This window comes from Nyctibius grandis, chromosome 10 (assembly GCF_013368605.1).
Source record: "Nyctibius grandis isolate bNycGra1 chromosome 10, bNycGra1.pri, whole genome shotgun sequence".
Taxonomy (NCBI): domain Eukaryota; kingdom Metazoa; phylum Chordata; class Aves; order Nyctibiiformes; family Nyctibiidae; genus Nyctibius; species Nyctibius grandis.
The window spans coordinates 15,452,056-15,472,871 of NC_090667.1; the positions used below are offsets into that span (position 1 = coordinate 15,452,056).

Here is a 20,816-nt window from a genome sequence, read left to right on the forward strand (position 1 = left end):
TCCAGAAGCCAGATCCAGAGGCTGCTGCTGCCCCGTGCCCTGGGCTCAGCTGTCAGCGGGGCTGAGCAGGGATTGCCTATGGGCATGTGCACAAACACACCTATGAGATATAGATTATATATAGATATATATGTATGTGTGTATATATTTATTTATATGGAGCCTGTGGAGATGAGCTGATGCTCCCAGGGGAGCCGGGAGCAGCCAGGCAGGGGGGGCCCCCCCCATTGCCTCTCTGGGTGTCCCCGTGCAGCCTCCTTTCATCACGCACCCCAGCACCCTCCCAAACCTGCAGCATCCCAAGCAGAGCGGTGTGATATTAGGCTGGCATCACTTTTTTTGCCAGCTGTACACGACACACCGTGCAGCTCCACGTGTTCGCACGTGTCCTCCGGAGGAGCTCGCTGTCTCATTCCCCTTGACTATTTACCATCTTTTACCTCCTGGTAGGTTTGGGTTTTTTTTAAATACTATTTGCAGTAAATATCCTCAACTTGAAAAAGGGTTGAGATGTACATTAAGAAAAAGCCTGCGCTCTATAAAACTAATTCATATGTCAGCTTTCATCTAATGTCAATTAAAGCACCTAGCATAAACAAATCGTTAATATAAAGCCCTTGGTAAGAGCCTTGTTTGCAGTGTCTCACAGCCACGGTAACCTCACTTATGAATAATCATCCTTGGTCTTTCCCACCTTCAGCCCTCCCATAATTGCTCTTATTGACACAAAAGATTAGCCATCCCATGACCAGTGCTAACACCCTCACCATGCCCCCAAAAAGTAAGAAATAATACTACTACTAATAATAAATTAAAAAAAAAAAAGCCCTGGGCATCAACACCGGTTTGGGCACAGAGATGCTCTCAGGGATTTATTTTATTATTTGTAGTTTTCGATGCCTCGGGTGGGACAAGGACCATCCTCCACCCACCGATGCCACCTCCAGCTCTCCCCCCTCTGCGGCGCATCAGGAACCTCTTCTCCCCCATTAGGCCTCGGCACAGCCTTGCCTCAAAGTATGTGAAAGATAAAAATAAGCCCCGTGTTAAGCTGCCACCTCTCCAGCCCCTTTTCTTTTGGCATCCTGGGCCAGCAGCTGGGAAAGGTGCTGGGTGACCAGCCCCCTTGATGGGCCATGGGGAGAGGAAACTTGTCAAGACACAGGCACAAACCCCCTTTTCTTTTTAAACTGGTTTTATTCTACACAATTTTTTTTAAACAACATTCATAAAACATTAATTACAAAAAAATGTGCTAACATGGGGTAGGGTTGTTTGTTTGTTTGTTTTTTTTTAATACACCAACAATCAGGAATTCACATTTTGAAAGGACAGTCATACTTTTAAGACACACATTCAAATACTTTACTTGGAGATACAAAATTTTAAGGGAATATAAATCACTTACAAGGAGCAAATGTCAAAAAAAAAGAAAAAAAAATAAGGAATAATTTTTAGACTTCAGGGGCTTTCTAGTGGGTACGGCCATGGTGAGGGTGGGCATCCCCGGCACATCAGCCGGGCAAAGCAAGGCATCCCGGGGCAGGATTCCCATGGGGATGGAGCGACCGCCGAACACCCCAGCCCCGGCGAGCAGGAGGGCTGGAGCAAGGCACAGCAGCCGCTAACGGGGGGGTGGCAGCAGGCTCGGAGGTCCCACTTCAAAAACGAGCCATCTCGTGAATTACCCGAAACAGCCAAAATTCAAGCCTCGCCCCGGTGCTTGTATGTGGAGTCGGCTCCAAAACCCACCCATCCCAAAGCAAGTATTTGGCTTCATCCTGCTGGGCAGGGGAGGGAAAGAGAGGCAATTTCCTAATTGCCCTCAGCCTCCTCAAAAAAATCCTGTTGGGGATGTCCCAGTTGAGGCCTGAAGAAGTCGTGTCCTTTCCCGAAATGATGTGACTGAACGCCCTCGGCAGCCAAACCCCAGATCCAGGCCATCCTGGTCACCGACCAGAAGCGGACCATCAACGCTACGCAGAAACCTGCTCCAGTAAACAGCTCGTCCTACATGCCACGATTAAAAATGTACAAAAAAAAAAAAGAACAAGAAGCACTTCATTCCTTAGTAAAACAGACAGTGAATCTTGCCTCTAAGGCTGCGGTTAAGAGCTACGCTGGCCGTGCCGGTCAGAGGTGATGGAGGTGAGTGCTGGGGAGTATGTTACAAAAAAGAGGAGAAACTTCAGAGGTACGAAACCTCCTTCCAAAGCCACGTTTGGCAGAAAACAGGAGGGATTGTGTGTCTTTCCTCTCCTCCGCCAGGAGCAGGGACCCAAGCCCCGTGCTGGCGTTTTGCCACCACGGTGGTGGGGACACGCGGGGGCACTCGCAGCGCCCGTCCTTGGTGGGAGCACTAAGGGCATCGCAAGGTTTGCACAAATCAAACAACAAACCACCCCCCCGGAAAGGGGCTGTGCAGGGTGAGCCTGCCAAAGCCCGGCCCTAACCTCGCTGTTGCCAGGACTAAAGTCCGCGGAGCCGCTGTGCCAAGCTGGCAGCCGTGCTCACCCCCTGGCCACGGGGACAGTCACCCCTGTAGCCACCCCCGGGGCTCAGCTGCACGGGGACGGCAGCTCCATCCATCCCCACAGCCACTTCCCTTCCTCGGGCTCCCAAAAAGAAGAGAAACAGCTTTATTTCGGTTCGTCGCTTGCTGGTGCAGCCCCTCTACGGTGCCAGCTCCATCCCCGCTCGGCCTTACGCAGAGGACACTGGAGGGGTGTTTAGGGAGCACTCGTTAATCACATCATTCTCCCCAAAGGTTACAAGGGGGATTTAACCAAAAGTGCCCAAAATTGCTGCTCGAGTGTGGGTTTTTGTGGCAGAAAAGTAGCTCTGGCAGTGGGAAGGGGCTGCCCCGCTTGCCTTGGCAAAGGAGCTGGGGCTCTCCAAGTCATGCCAGCTTTCTGCTTCCAGCTGGATAAGGAGAGGGAAACTCGGCCAGGAGGATGATTACTGAAGCTGAAATAACCAAGGTAACCCCCAAACGAAACTTGGTTGGGCACAGAGGGATGTGAAAGCCGGGCAGTGGTTTGCAGTGAAGGATGGAGGGGTGGCAAGGGCTGGATCTGCATCCAGAGGGTTTGGTCCAAGTTCACCTTTATGCAGGGTGTTACTCTAAGGGCTGTATGGCCACGTATAGACACAGCTGTCAGCCAGGGTTAAAATCCACCCCAAGCCTCCTGAGATGCTGAACCGGAGTGATGTGAGCACGCGTAGATGAGATCCTCAGCACCAAACCAGACAGCCCAGAGCAAATCGCCCTTAGCACTGACGTACCAATGCCAAAAGAGGTCCTCCATCGCCGTGCAAAACGCTCCTGTGCCACCATCATGCACGGAAGGGCAGGAATGTCCCTGCCCAGCTGCAGGCCCAGCAGGCCCGCAGGCCCAGCGCAGCTCCCTCTCCCAGCTCCTCCAGACCAGGGTGCTCGCCTGGAGGGTTACGATGCTCCTCGCCTGCCAAACTGGCCGCCCCAAACCACCACGAGGGTGGGAGGCAGAGCCAAAATGTCTTGAAACTGGGGGTCCCCAAACCCCACGGTACCGCAGCAGCCCTGCAAAAGCCCTCAAGCTCTGGTGGCAATTAGGACGTGGCCTCCCCACAGCTCCCACAGCAGGGCAACGTTAGGAAACCTCAACCCCAGCCAACGAGCAGCCAGAATTTGTTAAATTGAAGCTATGTGACTTAGAAACGTGTTTTTCCCTGGCCGCAGGACCGCAGGACAGGGCATGCTGCAATGAAGCAGCTCCCGCAGATGGCTCCAGCTTTGTTTCACAACTCGAAAAAGCCCAAAGCCGTGAATCACGGCAGCTCCTGGGCAGCTCCTGCAGCCGCTGACCTGCCAGCCTCCCCATCGCTGGGGCAGCCCCGAAAGCCTGAAAACACAACGACCCCCTGAGCCCTTCCAGGCCGGCTGGCCCACAGCCCAAAGCAGAGGAGTTAAACCCGGCGCCTTGCTCCACAGCAGCAAAGGGGAGCGGGGGGGGGAAGAAGAAAAAAAAAGAAAAAAAAGACACAAGAAAAAAAAAGAAGAAAAGCCAACAACTCTGTTTTGAACACCCTCAAGCTAAAGATTTAGCAAGGCGGCCGCAGCCAAGCCCCAAGCCGGGCGCTGCCGGGACACGTCCCGCACTCATTGTGCGCTTCCATCAGGCTCCGCGCGCCTGCGGCTCCCCAGACACCCCAGGCATGGAGTGAAGCTGCTCCCTCCCTGCTCCCTTCCACCCCCTTCCCATCCCTGGGGACTTGACCCGCTCCCGTGCCCTCGCTGGCTCCCGAGAACAGCCGAGCCTGGAGCGCTGGGCACTACCTTCACCCCCTGGAGCGGGGCAGGAATCACAGCCCGGCACTCGCAAGGGAGGGAAAAGTTTGAGGTTTTTAATTAAAAGACTTGAGTCAAAGGTAGTTTTTGCAGCGAATGTTCAGCCCTCGCCCACCCAGAGGAGGACACGGGTGTGCTGGGCCAGGACGAGCGGTTCCCCATGGGAAGAAACAGGAGGGGTTTTAGGATGAAGCTTTTTGCAACGGTTAGGGACCTATTTGGTGTCACAGCACCAAACTACAACAGGCTGAAAGGATGTTTCGGAGACCAGTGCAATTTCTCCCTGTTTATAGATGCTCAGATCGCTACAAACCCACCTCTCACGTGCCCCGAGTCTGCAAAAATCCTTGCATGCTGCATGATACTCAGGGGACAAACTAGACGCACAACAGCAGCATTTTGCTGACAAACCAACCCAAAAATACTGCCCTGTTGACAGACGACAACCTTTGCCCTTCCCGGTCCCATCTGTGTTTGCAGATGAGGCAAACCTTCCACTGCTGTTGCTCAAACATGCCTTCCCCAGCTGCAGAATTCATTCTCGTCTCAACCAAGGGCAGGATATCGATCAGGCAAAGATGCCAAGAGTGGGTTTGGAAGGCTGGTACCAGACATTGGTCTAGGGTAGGATGAGGGGTGGATTCCTTCACCCAAACTCGGGTGGCCCATGAATGCACCTTGTCATTCAAAAATCTCCTAGAGGGTCGAAAATAAGAGCCATGGGCAAAGACCAAGGTTTAGAGGGGACAAACGTGGGTACCACCACCCCTCCTGGGAAGAGCGCTGGCTCCCAGTTCACACAGAGCTGCTCTGATGCTGTCACAGAATCACAGAATCAATCAGGTTGGAAGAGCCCTCTGGCATCATCGAGTCCAACCACTGCCCTCACACCACCATGTCAACTAGACCATGGCACTAAGTGCCATGTCACAGAATGTCAGGGATTGGAAGGGACCTCGAAAGATCATCTAGTCCAATCCCCCTGCCGGGGCAGGATTGCCTAGACCATATCACACAGGAACGCGTCCAGGCGGGTTTTGAATGTCTCCAGAGAAGGAGACTCCACAACCTCTCTGGGCAGCCTGTTCCAGTGTTCAGTCACCCTTACAGTAAAGAAGTTTTTCCTCAAATTTAAGTGGAACCTCCTGTGCTCCAGCTTGCACCCATTGCCCCTTGTCCTGTCAAGGGATGTCACTGAGAAGAGCCTGGCTCCGTCCTCTTGACACTTGCCCTTTACATATTTATAAACATTAATGAGGTCACCCCTCAGTCTCCTCTTCTCTAAGCTAAAGAGACCCAGCTCCCTCAGCCTCTCCTCATAAGGGAGAGTCCAGTCTTTTCTTAAACCCCTCCAGAGATGGGGACTCCACCACCTCCCTGGGCAGCCCGTTCCCATGGCTAATGACCCTTGCTGAGAAGAAATGCTTCCTAATGTCCAACCTGAACCTCCCCTGTCACAGCATTAAGCATCCACTGCACCAACTGCAGGCTCCTCCTGGGGCAAAGACCTTTGCGGGCAGGCGGAGCATTGGAGGCGAGTGGAAATCTGTAGGAATTTGGGGTTTGAACCATAAATTGCCTTATGAGCCAGCGAGGTGTTGCTGCCCCGAAGCCTCGTGCAGAGCTGGGTGCAGTCATCAGCGTGCTCTGCCCTGCAGCCGCTTGTTCGGGCTGCACGTGGGTTTGAGGCAACTCTGCTTGTCCTCTTCTTGGTCTGAAGAAGCTACTTCTTGAATTTAAATCCCTCACAAGCTCTCCTTCGGGGGGCATTAGGGTCAAAAATATGATTTAAAGAACTTCATCAAACTCTGTTGTGAATGAAAGCTCCAAGACTCACCAAAGGAGCTAAGATGTGACGCTTTTCTTTCCTTCAGATGGCTTCGGAGATGCCCCACTGCCAACACTCCTGCCTGAAAAGCGTCACTTTAATGCCCTGCCCGGGGCTAAGCCTGGCAGATCCCACCAGAGCTGGAGCATGGGCACCGTGGTTGGGCTCCCACCAATGCACCACCTTCCAATCCCGCCCTTGCTGCCTCCTGCGGCTTCCTAAACCAAGTGACGGCTCAGCAGAGCCGTAACAGATGATGCAATATGGGCAACGAAGGGTAATAACAGCCAGGGAAAAGCTTATCGAAGAAAGAGACAAACCAACATCTCGTTTTACAGCCATGAACAGACACGTCACAACACACCAGTTAATTTTCCAGCTCGGACGGGGACAGAAGGGCCACAAGACCACAAGACCTTACAATGCATTAGCCAACGAGGATTAAAAACAGGGCCAGAGGGGCATGCAGGACCCTGAGCCTGTACACAAAGCTCCTCCACTGACACCATATTTCCACAGCAAAGATTTGTCTCAGTGTTACAAACCCCCGCACTCGCCTGGGGACCAAGGGGTGATTCCCACGGCACACGTCCCTCTTGAGGCTTCTCATTTTTTAATGGCATGTGAATAAAATGCAAATCCAACAAAGGATGGTTTTGCAGCCAGGATAAATGCGAGCTTTGTTGCTCTCTCCTGGGTTATTTTTCCCAGGAAAAGGTACCCCGGTCCTAGCTGGCACCTCGTTCGCATGGGGACCCACCGGGGCAGGAGGACATCCCTTGCTCTGTGCCACACTCGTTAGTGACGCCTGGAGATGACAAATTTCAATGCAAGGCTGAGCTCTGCCCTCGCCCCGTGTGGTGGGGACCCACAGGCTGGGCTATTTTCTTGAGCTCTCTCCCTCTCGGGACGGCACCCACCCTGCGCAGCAAGTTAAACACTGCCGGGGCTTTGAAACCCTTTGGAAACGCTGGGCTTCCCCTGCCAATACTGACTTGTGGTTATTGCTACATAATACACAACTGGCCACAAAAAAGAGTGGAGGCACCTGAGGTGGCTGCATCCCCCATCCGCGGGTACCCCTGCGCCCCGAGCCAGCTGCATCCCCCATCCGTGGGTACCCCTGCGCCCCGAGCCGGCATCCCTGGGTGCAGGGAATCCGCCTCCTGGCACGGAGCACACCCAGGACACGTGGGGCTCTGTCCCGACCCTGCACACCCTGACACCTCCCAAGTGCCCGTCTCGGCGGCTGGCCCATGGTTTTCACCTTGCAGAGCCAGCGGCCACAGGCTGTGCCAGAAGCTGCTCCTCTCTTTTGCATCTCGAAAGCCCAGTCATTAGTTGCTGGGTGAGAAAATGAAGATGGAAAGTGGCCGAGGGACCTGCTGGTCTTGTCCACACATTTTTAAGGCATATTTTGCAGGAAGGGGGTGCTCCTGTGTGGCTCCGTTCGATGAGGGCAGAAGGACCGGAGGCGGCCGTCCTCCCTGTCGTCCCAGCTGCAGCTCCCTGGTGTGTGGGAGAGCAGCGGAAAAGGAGAAGAAGATCAAAGCGTGACACGCCGAGCAGTTATTTGGTTTGTGCGTTGGACTAAAGCAGCGTTTCTGCCTTCAGAACTGCTGGCTCCGAGACAGCCTCGGGCGCTGGACGGGGAGGGGGCTGTCGTGCTCGGACGTGGCACCCAAGGGACAACGGAGGAGGAGGATGGACAGCTGCAAGGTTCAACAAGCTCCATCGGTGGCCTGCTTTAAAAAGGCGTTTATTAGCTGTAAACCTCTGTCGTGACATATAGAAAACTGGGGAGAGGAGCGGGAGATCGATCGAGTTTGAATTCTGGTGAGAGTTCTCCTTAGAAAAATGGTTAGAGGAAAAAAAAAAATAAAGGCGGCTTTGAAATCAAAACTGTCCCGAAAAAAGAGCGTTTCTGCTAGTTAAAAGCCTTTAACTAGAAGAACTTCTTGTGTTTTGTTTCCTTTACAAACATAGTGCACCTGCGATCACGGAGAATTACGGTCCGTCTGTGCTTGGGCTGTGGAGAGGCTGGTGGTGGCGACGGCGCGTGGGCGAGCGGAGGTCAGATGTGTGCTTCGGAGGCAGGGCAGCCTGGCAGCAGCTCCCCGTTCACCGCCGCCTCCGACACCAGCATCTTGTCTTGCCTGAATCCAGGCGCTGCTTCTTCAGCATCTTCTGATGGACCAGCGGGACGACGGAGAGCACCAAGGCGCGATGATGGGGGGGACTCCGGCAAAATAAAAGGCCCGCGTCGTAATTCCCGAAAATAATCATTGAGGTATCCTGCAAGAGGAGAGCAACGGCCGTTATAACCAACGGTCGGTCTAATGACCAACTGTCTCAGAAACACAGAATCACAGAATCAATCAGGTTGGAAGAGCCCTCTGGGATCATCGAGTCCAACCGTTGCCCTGACACCACCATGGCAACTAGACCAGGGCACTAAGTGCCATGTCTTGGCTTTTCTTAAACACCTCCAGAGATGGGGACTCCACCACCTCCCTGGGCAGCCCCTTCCAATGGCTAATGACCCTTGCTGAGAAGAAATGCTTCCTAATGTCCAACCTGAACCTCCTCTGGCGAAGCTTGAGGCTGTGTCCTCTTGTCCTATCACTAGTTGCCTGGGAGAAGAGGCCGACTCCCACTGCGCTCCAACATCCCTTCAGGTAGCTGTAGACTGCACTAAGGACATCTCTGAGCCTCCTCCTCTCCAGGCTAAACAACCCCAGCTCCCTCAGCCATTCCTCGTAGGTCTCCTCCCCTGAGGGAGAGCTGCAGCTTGCTCCAGTCACCAGATTTGAGGAGATTTGGGTTTTTAAAACAACCTTTTCTTCCACTGCATTCCTTGGAGTTTGTACACCCTGGATTAAAGGGTTTGTGCAGCCAACACTGTGGAGCAAGGAAGCCAAGAAGGAAAGCCTCAGCCATCCTTCCTATTTAACCAGAGCAGGGCACAATCAGACACATCCCAAATGATCCCAAATGCAAGCTGAGACAGTGTCAAACAAGCAAACACTTCAGGTGGCCCTTCCTAGCGCCTTGTCGGCCAGGAGGTAATAGGAGAAGCGGGCAGGGGCTGCTCCTCTACAGACTGCCTCCATCCAGAAGCCCTGCTTTGCTCACTGATATTTTATCTCCATGGGGATGTCAGCTGAAAAACACATGCTGCCAGTCACAAACAATAACCGATCCCTTAAAAACCAAGGAGGTTCTGCACTTGTTAGTTCAGCAAGCCCTGACACAGCCAGGCACCCCTGGAGAATAACACGTTGCCATTTATCAGCACTGGAAAATCCCTCCGAGTTTTCTCCTGCATAGACATTTGCCTGGGGATTACGTCCATGAAGTGAGCCCCTTCACCCACCCCAGCATGGAGTGATGCTACACCCATACTTCAACCCCCATGCAACACGATAAGCCAGAAAATTCAAAACCATATGTCTGCTCTCATGCCAAAATATCACCATGGGTGAAAGCCACCACAAGCATCTGCTGCCTCCCAACAGCTGGGCCCAGGTCCGGCACCGCGGCGCTACCAACCTGCTATCGGTGTGCCCGCGGTCATGGGCACGGCCATCAGCCCCATGAGGTACCCTATGGCCTGGGATGCCTGCATGGGCCCCACCAGCTCGAAGGCGATGGGGGCCATGATGGTGGTGAAGAAGCCATCGCAAAGGCCGAGGAAGAGGCAGATGACAATGACGCCCTCAAACCCTTGGCACTGGGGGATCATCATGCACAGGATGCCCAACAGCATGAAGGATGCAACCTGGGGAGACAAAAGTGGGCATGTCATTGGGGTGCAGGATGAGTGGGGATGAGCAGCAGGAAGCATCATGGAGATGACAGTGAACGGGTCAACAACATCGCCCCCTCCTCTGGACCCAGCAATGCCATCCACCTGCTGCTCTTGTCTCGGAGAGGCCCTTAAGAATAACCTTTTAAGAAGCTTTAGGAAGGATTATCTGCTGGATTAGCTGCTAGATTTCAGCAGTTTGTTTTTCAAAAACCACAAGAATGTGAGAGGGTGTCCAGCAGTTGGGAAGAGTTAGGACCACAGACTTGATTGCTGAACAGACACCAAGACATCAGGTCAAGTGTGTAATTTCTCTGTACAACGGCCTACAATAAATTTTCTTCCCTAAAGAGCAGACAAGAGTGGTAGGTAATGGTCAAAACAGACTTTGTGGGTGACAGTTATGGAGCAGAGTGTCAATACTGATGTGGAGATGCTCTCCCCTGACCCGCAGTGGTCAGCCAGCAGCTACACGGAGGGTCAGACACAACGTACCTGCAGGTAATCTTCTTCAGCCCGGGAATGCAGTCACCAATGCGGCCTGAAACCAAGCGCCCCAGCCCTGACATGGCTCCGAGGCAAACCAGGAGGATCCAGTCCTTTTGGTTTCTTGAAATCGCTTCTCCACGTATTTAACCTAGGATGGAGGGAAGGACGCAAGGACATGAATCCTCAGTAGTTAATCCCTCTCATATCCCAAAAAGGGACAAGACTCACCGCAGAGGGCTCATGGCTCTGGGGGTGGTTGTGTGACCCCCATGTCTGCACCACGCTGACCTGCACACACACCACCTCTGCCCACCCCAAACCCAATAGCCCCCTCCTGTCCTGCTACCAGTGCTTGTCCTCAGGAGCTGCGGGAAGCAACCGCCCTGCCCACCCTGGCGCAGAGGAGACACAGGAGCATTAAAAAGCTGTCTTCTCCCATCATTATTCCTGTTTACAGGACGTGCCTGCAGCAGTTTCTTATCTTCGAGGCTTTTGGTGGCTCTGTCCTACTGCCCACCTCCACCTTCCCACCTCCTTCTCACTTGCATGGAGGAGCCCTTTCACTCCGGGCAAAGGGACCTCCCTCCCCTTCCAGTCCCAGCCAAGGCTCTCACCAGGTTCATGTAAGGTACGAGATATCCCAGGACAGCCGTAGCGATCCCAAAGGCCCAAATCCGATAGGTCTTTCTCCGGAAAACCCTCAAGTTGAAATACTTGCGCGTCTGGGACCAGCACTGCTGCCGCTTGCTCCGGCTGCCCAGCTTGTCCTGCCCATCGTGCTGAGAGTCACAAGAAGGCGGCAAGATGGGCCGATAGGTCAGGGACAAGAATATCTGGATGAGCATGAAGGCACTGAGTACTTGGAAAGTATGCGCCAGCCCAATGGCCTTCCCAACCATCTTCAGGAAGAAGGGGAGCGGCACGGAGATGAGGCAGCTGCCGCCGGCCACGAGGCCGTTGGCCAAGCCAAGGCGACGCTTGAAGTAGTGACCGAGGATGACCAGGGAGGGCTGGAAGGCGAAGGAGCTGCCACAGCCAAAGAGGATCCCATACGTGAAATAACGAACTTCCAGAGACCTAGTGGGGAAAAAAAAAACATGTCGAGGTGGTTACATTACGCAAAGATAAGGAAGTCACCTCCCCTGTGGTCCTGTAAAACCTAGAGTCAAGACCCAGCTCTCACATACCACAGTGTGCTACACAGATGGTCTGCCTGGAGGAGGCTTATTCCCCAGCCAAAGCAAGGGATTATCCTCGTTTCACAGCTGGCATGTTAAATCTTCAGGAAAACGAAGTCTAGCTGGGAGTGCTTTCTGCAAAGAGGAGCAGGCAGCAGCCAACCTGCCCGCCTTGGGAAGTTGACCTAACTTGAATGGCTTTTAAATTACAGAAAGCAAGATTTTCTAAGGTAGGCAGGGTGGGTTATTTTTAGCTAGAAATCCATTTTTTTCCACTGAAGGACTAATTGAAAACATTCTGCACCCAGTGTTTGAAAGCAGAAGGCACCAACTCTGCTGGTGATTAGGCACTTAGGAAGGGAACATTGCAGTTTCTGCCCAGACTCCAGGCTGGTTAATTAAGTTCTTCTTCTTTAAGCTCCTCTGGGAGTTTCAATTAGACAGTTAATAGATCTCATTTGTACCTTACATTGGTGGCTGCACTTGAGGAGTGAAGTGGCTGCTCTACAGAACAGATCGAAAGTCCTGAGAGCCCTTGGAAGGAGCCGTTTCCCAATTGCCAGCCCAGTTTTCCCAACAGAAGCAGCTCAGAAAGGAGCCTAAATTTAGGCGGTGCAAATAAACCCATTGTGCTTCTCGCCAGATGAAGGATTTTTTTTCTTCATCCCCGTGCAATACATTCACCACCAAAAGTCTGCATGAAATACTGCATGGGAGGAGAGTGCGATGGAACGTTTGGGGCACTTGCAATGGAAACCATTTGCAGCTCACTGAGCAAGCAACGCTGCACCAACGGGGTCTTTACTCCAACGCTCAGAATGACCCGTGAAATCCTGAGTGCTGCTCATGAAGCAAGCGAGGAGACAGCAGCCCAGATCTAAGGGAGCAGTTTGAAGTTGAGAGAACATTTACAAGCACATCACTTCTTCCATTACGTGCCTCGCCTCTTTAGCTAGCCAAGCAGAAAGCAGACTGTGCTTTGCTGTACCCAACGGCTCAAAGACAAATGACTCTCATGAAAGGCAATTTCCAGCTACTCCAGAACGAAGCCACATCAGAAATCCCCTCCACAGGAGGCCACGCAAGCAGCTGGGCTATGCAGGCTGTCTCCGACCTCCCACGCGCCAGCCCTGGCCATCCCAGCTGGGTCACACCAGCTTTGGTCGCAGCTAAGCTGCGGTGCTGCATAAGTGGAGACAAATGCCGCAGTTCCCATCTGCTCCCCGTTGACGCTAAGGACACCCCTGCATGAACAGGGCCTCCTTTTCAGCCGTGCTTCTTAGCCAGGGATTTCCCACCCCGCTCGCTGGGAATCAGCCAGCTGCTCTCCGGTGGGAAGGGTGGCATTGTCTCCCTCGGATAACGAGGTCTCCCATGGATTAAAGACATCTCCTGGGACAAGGACGTTAGGAAGCATTTCTTCTCAGAAAGGGTCATTAGCCATTGGAAGGGGCTGCCCAGGGAGGTGGTGGAGTCACCATCTCTGGAGGTATTTAAGAAAAGACTGGACATGGCACTTAGTGCCATGGTCTAGTTGACAGGGTGGTGTCAGGGCAATGGTTGGACTCGATGATCCCAGAGGGCTCTTCCAACCTGATTGATTCTGTGATTCTGTGACTTCTCCCTCCAAAGGCTGCCTCTCACCTACACAATGGGAACAGCCCTGGTTCAGCCCCGCTGGTGGAGATTTGGGGGAGTTCTCTCTGCAGGAGAAAACCGCGCAGAAATTGCGGAGGGGAAGGAGAGACAGATGAAAAGGGACTCAAACCCACCACGAAATGCTTTAACGGTGCAGAAAGAGGAGGGCCGGGAGGGCATCAAGGGGCATAGGAAGACAGCCCTGCTGAACTGGCCACCGTCTCCTATTCCTCACGCTAAAACATCCCCCTTAAACTGGAGGGAGGGTGAAGTCTTAACACAACTATTTCTCTCTTCTTGAGGGTGCATAAGATCTGCAGCAGCTTTAGCTGATTACGAGCGCAGGAGACGCCCCGGTGCAAGGCAAACCTCGCTTCAACCCAATCCAGAAAACTTCAGCCTTCCCCAGAGCTCTGCTTTCAGAATACTTTGTTTATTTAGTAGTTTTCATACAAACACTCCCGATATTTTGAGGGTAGGAGCACTGAGCATGAGCTGGGTGCTGAGGACCTGCCGAGCAGGCTCAGTGGCTCGGTGGGTTTTTGGATCAGCTCGGTGCAGTGCTGGGAACCGCTGCTCCTCTCTTTGGACAAAGCAAACCCATTTGAGAGAAACCAGGAGATACACCCTTGATTAGCCTTGATCCAGCCCTGCCTGAGCCCACCAAACACAGGCTGCATCTCACAGAATCACAGAATCGATCAGGTTGGAAGAGCCCTCTGGGATAATCAAGTCCAACCACTGCCCTGACACCACCATGTCAACTAGACCATGGCACTAAAAAGCCATGTCCAGGCTTTTCTTAAACACCTCCAGAGATGGGGACTCCACCACCTCCCTGGGCAGCCCCTTCCAATGGCTAATGACCCTTTCTGAGAAGAAATGCTTCCTAATGTCCAACCTGAACCTCCCCTGGCAAAGCTTGTCTCCCTTTAGAGCAGCAGCTCCCTTCACACCGGTGCCTGTAGCCCAGCCAGCGCTGGGTGGGACATCTCCAGCTGCGGGAGCTGGCAAGGGGGACCAAAAAAAAAAAAACCAAACCCTTCTCCATTGTTCTGGGTGAGCACGACTGAATTTCGGGACCAGCCTTCGTCATCCAGATGGAGCAGTGCCAAATCCCGCAGCCCCGCTGCTCTTCCTCCGGCTCGGTGGTGCCGAAGGTCCAGCTGCCAAGGGGCTCCTTGCTCCCGTAAAAGGCAGCCAGAGGAATGCGAACCACGAGTGAGAAGGCAGGAAATGGAGATTTCAGCTCTGGAGCTCTCCTGGAAACAATATTCTGCTCTGCCTGTACTGTTGGATTATTTTTTTTTAAGCCCAACACAACAGCTGGTCCCAAGAGCTCTTTTTCTTTGCACGAACATTTTACAATGGAGGGGGAGTGGAAAGTCCAAGCTTCGTTGATTAGAAGGAAAGCGAGAGTACGTGGGAACGCCTGCGATCCGCACTGCCAGGAGCCCGGGCACACCTCCCCTCGGGACCCACAGCGCTCTCCCCCATCACTGTTACCTTCTGAAATACAAATGGGTGGCATCTGTGGAGGAGGTCACAGAGGGTGGTTCCTTCCACGCCGCTGACCAACATGGCTTTAGCATCCCAAGTGCCCTGGCTGCAGTCAACTCCAGTCCCCAGGGCTTTGCCAGGAGGCTCAGAACCTGCCTCCCCGCTTCCAGGGTAACGGGGACTCAGGGACCCACCACATATCCACAGGGAACCAGGGTTGGGGCGAGCACAAGGGTCTCACTGACCAGGGGAAAAGGGAGCTGGCGTCCCACTGCCCCGCGCAGCGCAGGCACGTCGCCCTCCGGGAAACTTTTGCTTTGAAAAAACCCACTTCTTGAAGCATTTTAATTAAAACAACATTGATTTGAACTGAAATCCAACACAAAGCAATGTTTTTATAAAGAAAAACTGGGGCAAATGATTCTTTGGAGGGTGCCTCCATGGTGTCTTTGAGACTCCATTTAACAAGTGCCACATAAAGGACCCCAGAGGTGACCCCTTGTTGCTCCCACAAAGATGCAAATGTCTTGGGTTGGAAAGACTCTCACATCACATCAGGTTTTAAAGATCAAATGCAGGACCTGAGGGCTGAAATCCGATAAAATAAAGAGCTTCACTCAGGTAAAATTCACTCTCTTGTTATATAAGGACAAAAGAGCAACTTGGTTCAACTTGGAGAGGATGAACCGTGCGCACGTGGGCTGCAGGGATGCCAGGAGACCTCTCATCTAGGTGGGAACCGCCTGCTTTTGCCCAAAAGGCAGCAGCAACATGTAGGCAGGGGGGTTGCAGGGAACAGTGAGGAAGAGGAGCTCACTGAGGAGCTGTACGGCCCCTCTGCAGCCCTTACTTGGTGAAGGAGCTGGAGAGGAGTCCAACGAAGGCAATGCAGCTCCTGAGGCTGCTGTGGTCCTGCAGCCGATCCGATCGGTGAAGATACTGACGATGGGAGAGCAGAAAAAAATCATGCCCATGGCCAAGGAGCCGACCCATGCTAGGGAGGAGAGAAAAAGGTGATTGGTCAGGGTGGGACAGCAAATGGGGGCCAGGAGGGGACAACCAGGGACTGACTCCAGCCCTGAAGGTCGGTCTCGGCAGGGAGGCAGCCCATCACACCGATAATTACCGTGCAGGTCATAAATAACCAACCCACCTCTGGAGAAAACCACCGTTCTGGCTGGCTGGCTTTTTCCAGAAACTTGTATTATTCACAGATTATTTCAGCCCATCATCTTCTCCCTGCCCTCCACCTTTTCTCTTTAATGGTTCCTGTGACTATTTGAGGAGGAAAGGCAGGCTTTCAAGAAAAGCAATGTGGTAAGGAAAAAAAAACTCTCAGTCTACCAGCTCTGAGGAGAAGCACGAGGTCCCCTTGGTGGGGCGTGGGGCAGGGCAGGACGGACGGACAGACAAGGGTCCCCAGCCCTCCCAAGCACCCAAGCCGGGGGACCTCCTGGAGCATCCCCAGCTTCATGGCACCGGCTCTCGGCTGCCAAACACGATCTGCCCCGCACAGACCCCACGACGTGTTTGGTTTTTATTCCTTTTTTAGGGTTAGTTGTTTTTTTGCACCCAAACCGAGCGCCCTGCAAACCCTTTTAGGCGCAGCCCCGCACAACAACAACCCATCCTTCAAGAGATTGGCAGAAGATAGCCAGGTCCCTATTAAAAGCAAATCCCGGCTATAAAACAGCCTCTCCAACCTCTGCCTTCCCAAAAAGGACCACACAAAGAAGCCCTTGCTGGCCTGAGAAGGACTGACCCTTCCAAATGAACGATGAAAAAGGGTGAGGGAGAGGACCTCCCCCCTCCTCTGCCTGATTTCCTTGGTTATAAACACAAGGCACAGTGTAATGAAAGTCCTGCTAATAGGATTAGGTGGCACGGCTCCAACGAGCCGTCCAAAACAACTCGTCGAGGGGGTGAGGGGTGGGAGCGAAGCCAAGGTGGGAAAGGCTCGTTAAATTGGATAATATACTTCCAGAAATGTTCCCTTCTACTCCAGCCAAGGCAGTAAAACGTTAGATGGCCCCATCATGTTTGAAGTTTGTTATTTTTGGAAATTACTTTAAGAAACGCGGAAATAAAAGCATAAAGCAAAGTATTAAATTTTAAAGGGCCAGATTCTGATCTTAATAACTCGGAGATTTACATGCAAATAAGCAGTATCAATCTCTGGCCCCAAAAAATGCACACTCACCTGCGGAGATCAAAGCAAACCCGGGGCGAGAGGCTCAGCAAGGGGCGTTTAAAAGCTCCTCCAGCTTTGGGTTTGTGAAGAGGAAGATAGCACTCAATTAAAATCGTAAACACACACACACAAAAAAAGAGTCCCGTGGCAAATTGCTCTACCTTAGAGAAAGGGCTTACCACAAGCAATGAATAAAAATAGGCTTGGGAAGAACATCAAGTTAAAATTAGTAAGAACAATAGCTTCACTTCCAGAGCGGGGTTTTGTCTTCCCAGAGCTTCCCAGCGAAGCCCCGGGAAGCCTGGGCGAGCTCCAAACCTCGGCACAATCTGGGGGCAGGAGAAAGCCGCCCCGGCCCCGGCTCCGCTCCCGGCGTGATTCACACCAAAACAGCCCCCGGAGAGGGGGTTGCACAATGTACCCCCCTGTTTTATCCCTGGTCTCCTTTCGGGGCAGGGCTGGAGGGAAGCCATGGCAGAAAACCACAGGCTGGGAAAGAAAATGGGGTTCAGGTGAAGTGTAGCCCAGATCTGCCCCTGTGGACACGGAGCTGGAGCCCCTGGACCCACTTCAGGGGATGAAAGGTTATTTTTGGCAATCTGTGTAATTGAAGTTTCTCCTGGACTTTGTTGGACGTGAAGGGCAGAGGCAGCCATTGCTCTGGTGGAAACCAGACGGGGCTCCACCAGCCTGAGTCAGGGCTTCCCTTCGGCAGCTCTTCAGACGCTGGAGAAGTTACAACTTGATTTAAAGCCACAGGAAAAAAAAAAAAAAAAAAAAAGGGAATCTTTGCTTCTGATTTCCACAGGGTTTGGATGAGATGGTTAATTCCTAGCCCAGCCACACCTTGCAACCCTCTGTGGCTGACAACCTGGGTGAGAGATTGAAACACACACAGACAAGCCCCCACAAGAGGTGCGAAACCTTATCAGTGGCGCAGTGCGATCAAGCAGATCCTAAAAGAAACGATGGACCAAATCCAGCTGAGGACGAGGTTGGAAGGAGCTCAAGAGCTGCTCAGAAGTTGGATGGGAGTCAGGTTAAGACTTGATCAAGTCTTGAGGTGCCCTAAGTCCAACCACCTCCTGGAAGCACCAGCTGAAGGAGCTAGTTTTGGAGCTGCCCAGCTGGGTGCTGCAGAGGGACCCGGCTAGCAATGGCCAAGAAACCCCTTCTCCAGGGGATGCCTTTACAGAGACACCAAAGGCTTCAAAAACCGCTTTTTTAGTTTAAAAAAAGGCATTTAAAGCACTCTCCTTTGCGAGGGGGAGTGAAGATGACTTACAATTTGGGAGCTGATGGGACCTTCCTGGTGGTCCTGGGGATGCTGTGGGGTATGGGAAGAGCCCAGCATGGGGCTGGTGCCCCTTTGCTGGAGCAGAGGGTTGACCAAGGAGAGCATCCCACCAGCAGCGTGATCGCACAGGGGGTAAAGCTCCAGCTAAAGCTCCCCAAATTGCTCCCTCCCACCTTGACTTAACAAAGACAGCCAAACTGTTGGCCCGTGGCAGCTCCAAAGCAGCGTGGCCTTCAACACAGACAGGGGAATACACCGGTTGAAGATCTCCAAGAGGAACAGTGATGCAATGGTGAAGAAGATGGGGGTAACATGGCCAAGCCAAGCTGTCCTCCCCAGCACTGCACACTGTGGGCTCGAGATGGAGTAAAAACCAGGGAGGTGACCCATTTGCTCACCAGCCCTACGCCATCAAGCTGTGCCCACGATGAAGGAGCTCTGGGACCAGGCGTGCTTTGGTCACCACGTCCTCCTGGCAGTGGGTGACACCACTGCTGGGGACCCTGCAGCAGAGAAAGGCTGGCACATGGGGGTCAGGACCTGCAATGGGGCTGGAGATGCTGAGGGGCCAGGGAGGGTTGCGAGCACCACGTCTGAGTGTTCATGGCAGCAAGAGGTGGACAGGGCCCCTGGGGTCAGTCCAGGTGGGTCCCACATGCCGGACACCAGATCAGCTTTCTTTCCAGCAAGGCCACCCCAAAAGGATGAAAAGCTCCTTCCTTGGCAGTATTTTCCTGAGCAGAAAAAGGTTTCTGGGCACTGCGGAGCAGAGCAAGGTGGGCGCAGGAAGGTGAGACACAACAGGGGAAAACGTCACCACTTCCGAGACACAGACCCAAACCCCCTCGGTACTGAGCTCATTGTTCCAAAAAACACCATTACAGAATCGTGCTGCACAGGACTTTGCGACCGAGCCTATTGTTCCTTTCAAAATTAATCTCCAGGGAGAGAGAAGGAAGGGACGTCGCGCTCAGCCGTGCTCCCCGCTGACCCAAATACCCTGGGCTGGAGGGATCAAGGACCAGGAGGTGACCTCAGATCCGCCGCTCGAGGAAGTGTCTTCCCTCGCTTCCCGCAGCTTCTCCGGACGCCGGCGGGGACAGGGACGTGCTGCGGAGGGTCACCTCCCCCAGGCACCTGGCATTTCTCGGAGGAAAGGTGGGGCAGACAAAGGTAATCCACCTCCATCTCCCCATCTGCACTGCTCCTCCAAGAAATAAGTGACTTCTTGACTCGTGTTTTCCGGGGACAGGGACGCTCTGTTGGCACGACAAACCTCATCACACATCTGCAAAGCCCTTCCCAGCCCTACCTGGCTCCCTTTTCAGGTGGCCTGGGAGCCCAAGCAACCTGGTGGCCCTGCCCACACCAACACTGCTGGGAAGCAGAGGGCTGTAAGCCCCCTCCGCAGAGCTAACGCGCACCACCCGCAGCACATCTGCGGTGAAAATGAAGCAGCTGTTTTCTCTTACGCCCTTAAAAAGCAATTTGCGTCATCCTCTCGCTCGCTCAAAGCCTGAAAACACTCCCAATGGCTCAGCCCCATGTGCTCAGCACCCCCCGTGGACATCCTGGGGAGGGCTGGTCAAGGCTTAAATAAAGGCAAAGTCACATCTGAAGAGGCCACCACGATGCATGGCAGGAAGGGAAACTAAGCTAAAGAGCAGCAAACCCAAGCTGAGGAGCAGCAAACCCAAGCTGAGAAGCAGAAAACCCAAGCTGAGGAGCAGCAAACCAAAGCTGAGGAGCAACTGGGCTCCTCTGGCCGGGAGGTGGTGGTGCGGTGCGGTGGCAGCCACTGTGCATCACGTGCAGCTAAAAGCCAGCTAAACTCATTAACTGTATAGCAAGCCCTGCTTGGTACCATACCCTAAAGCTTCAGAACAAAGTCCTCCTTTATCAGGTTTGGCTGACTTCTCCCCCCGCCTCCATTCATTCAAAAACAATTCCACAACAGCCTGAAAAAATTGGAATAAATGGAATTATTCAGAGGAATTATTCAAGGCCAGGTCTGACTAAAGGACCCTTTCAGTGTCCCGTTCGTGGCAGTATTAGATTAGATTAGTATTAGATTAGAGATTTAGGTTAGATATTAGGAAGAACGGCTATACTGTGAGGGTGGTGAGACCCTGGCCCGGGTTGCCCAGAGAAGCTGTGGCTGCCCCCTCCCTGGCAGTGTTCAAGGACAGGTTGGATGGGACTTGGGGCAACCTGGTCTAGTGGAAGGTGTCCCTGCCTGTGGCAGTGGGGTTGGAACTGGATGATCTTTAAGGTCCCTTCCAACCCAAACCATTCTGTGAGTCTAAGTCTATGATTAGGACAGAGTAAGGAAAAACATGAATGTTGTAGAAGTGGCAACTACCGTCATCGCAGCATGGTCCCACGGCCATGGATAACATAACAGCTTCTCAGACACCAGACCCAGCAAGCATCCACCCAGGCTTTGCCACAGGGAGACTTTTAAAAACATCCATTTTTAACTGGTTCAGGAGCACAGGGCACCGGAGCAGACCAAGCTGGGAATGTACTTTGCTTTAAAAAAAACCACCACATCTCT

The 20,816-nt window shown here is 53.1% G+C and overlaps 1 protein-coding gene across 1 annotated transcript in view; it reads right to left on the reverse strand.

Annotated features, from left to right (window-relative positions):
• Window positions 1–1,177: 1,177 nt before the first annotated feature.
• SLC16A2 (solute carrier family 16 member 2) overlaps window positions 1,178–20,816 on the reverse strand; it is a 40,207-nt gene continuing 20,568 nt past the window's right edge. The window contains 9 exon segments of the mRNA XM_068409206.1: window positions 1,178–8,312; window positions 8,315–8,429; window positions 8,431–8,453; window positions 9,711–9,939; window positions 10,458–10,567; window positions 10,570–10,603; window positions 11,070–11,532; window positions 15,622–15,661; window positions 15,664–15,765. Coding sequence (XP_068265307.1) covers window positions 8,233–8,312; window positions 8,315–8,429; window positions 8,431–8,453; window positions 9,711–9,939; window positions 10,458–10,567; window positions 10,570–10,603; window positions 11,070–11,532; window positions 15,622–15,661; window positions 15,664–15,765 — 1,196 coding nt within the window. The 3' untranslated portion in view covers window positions 1,178–8,232.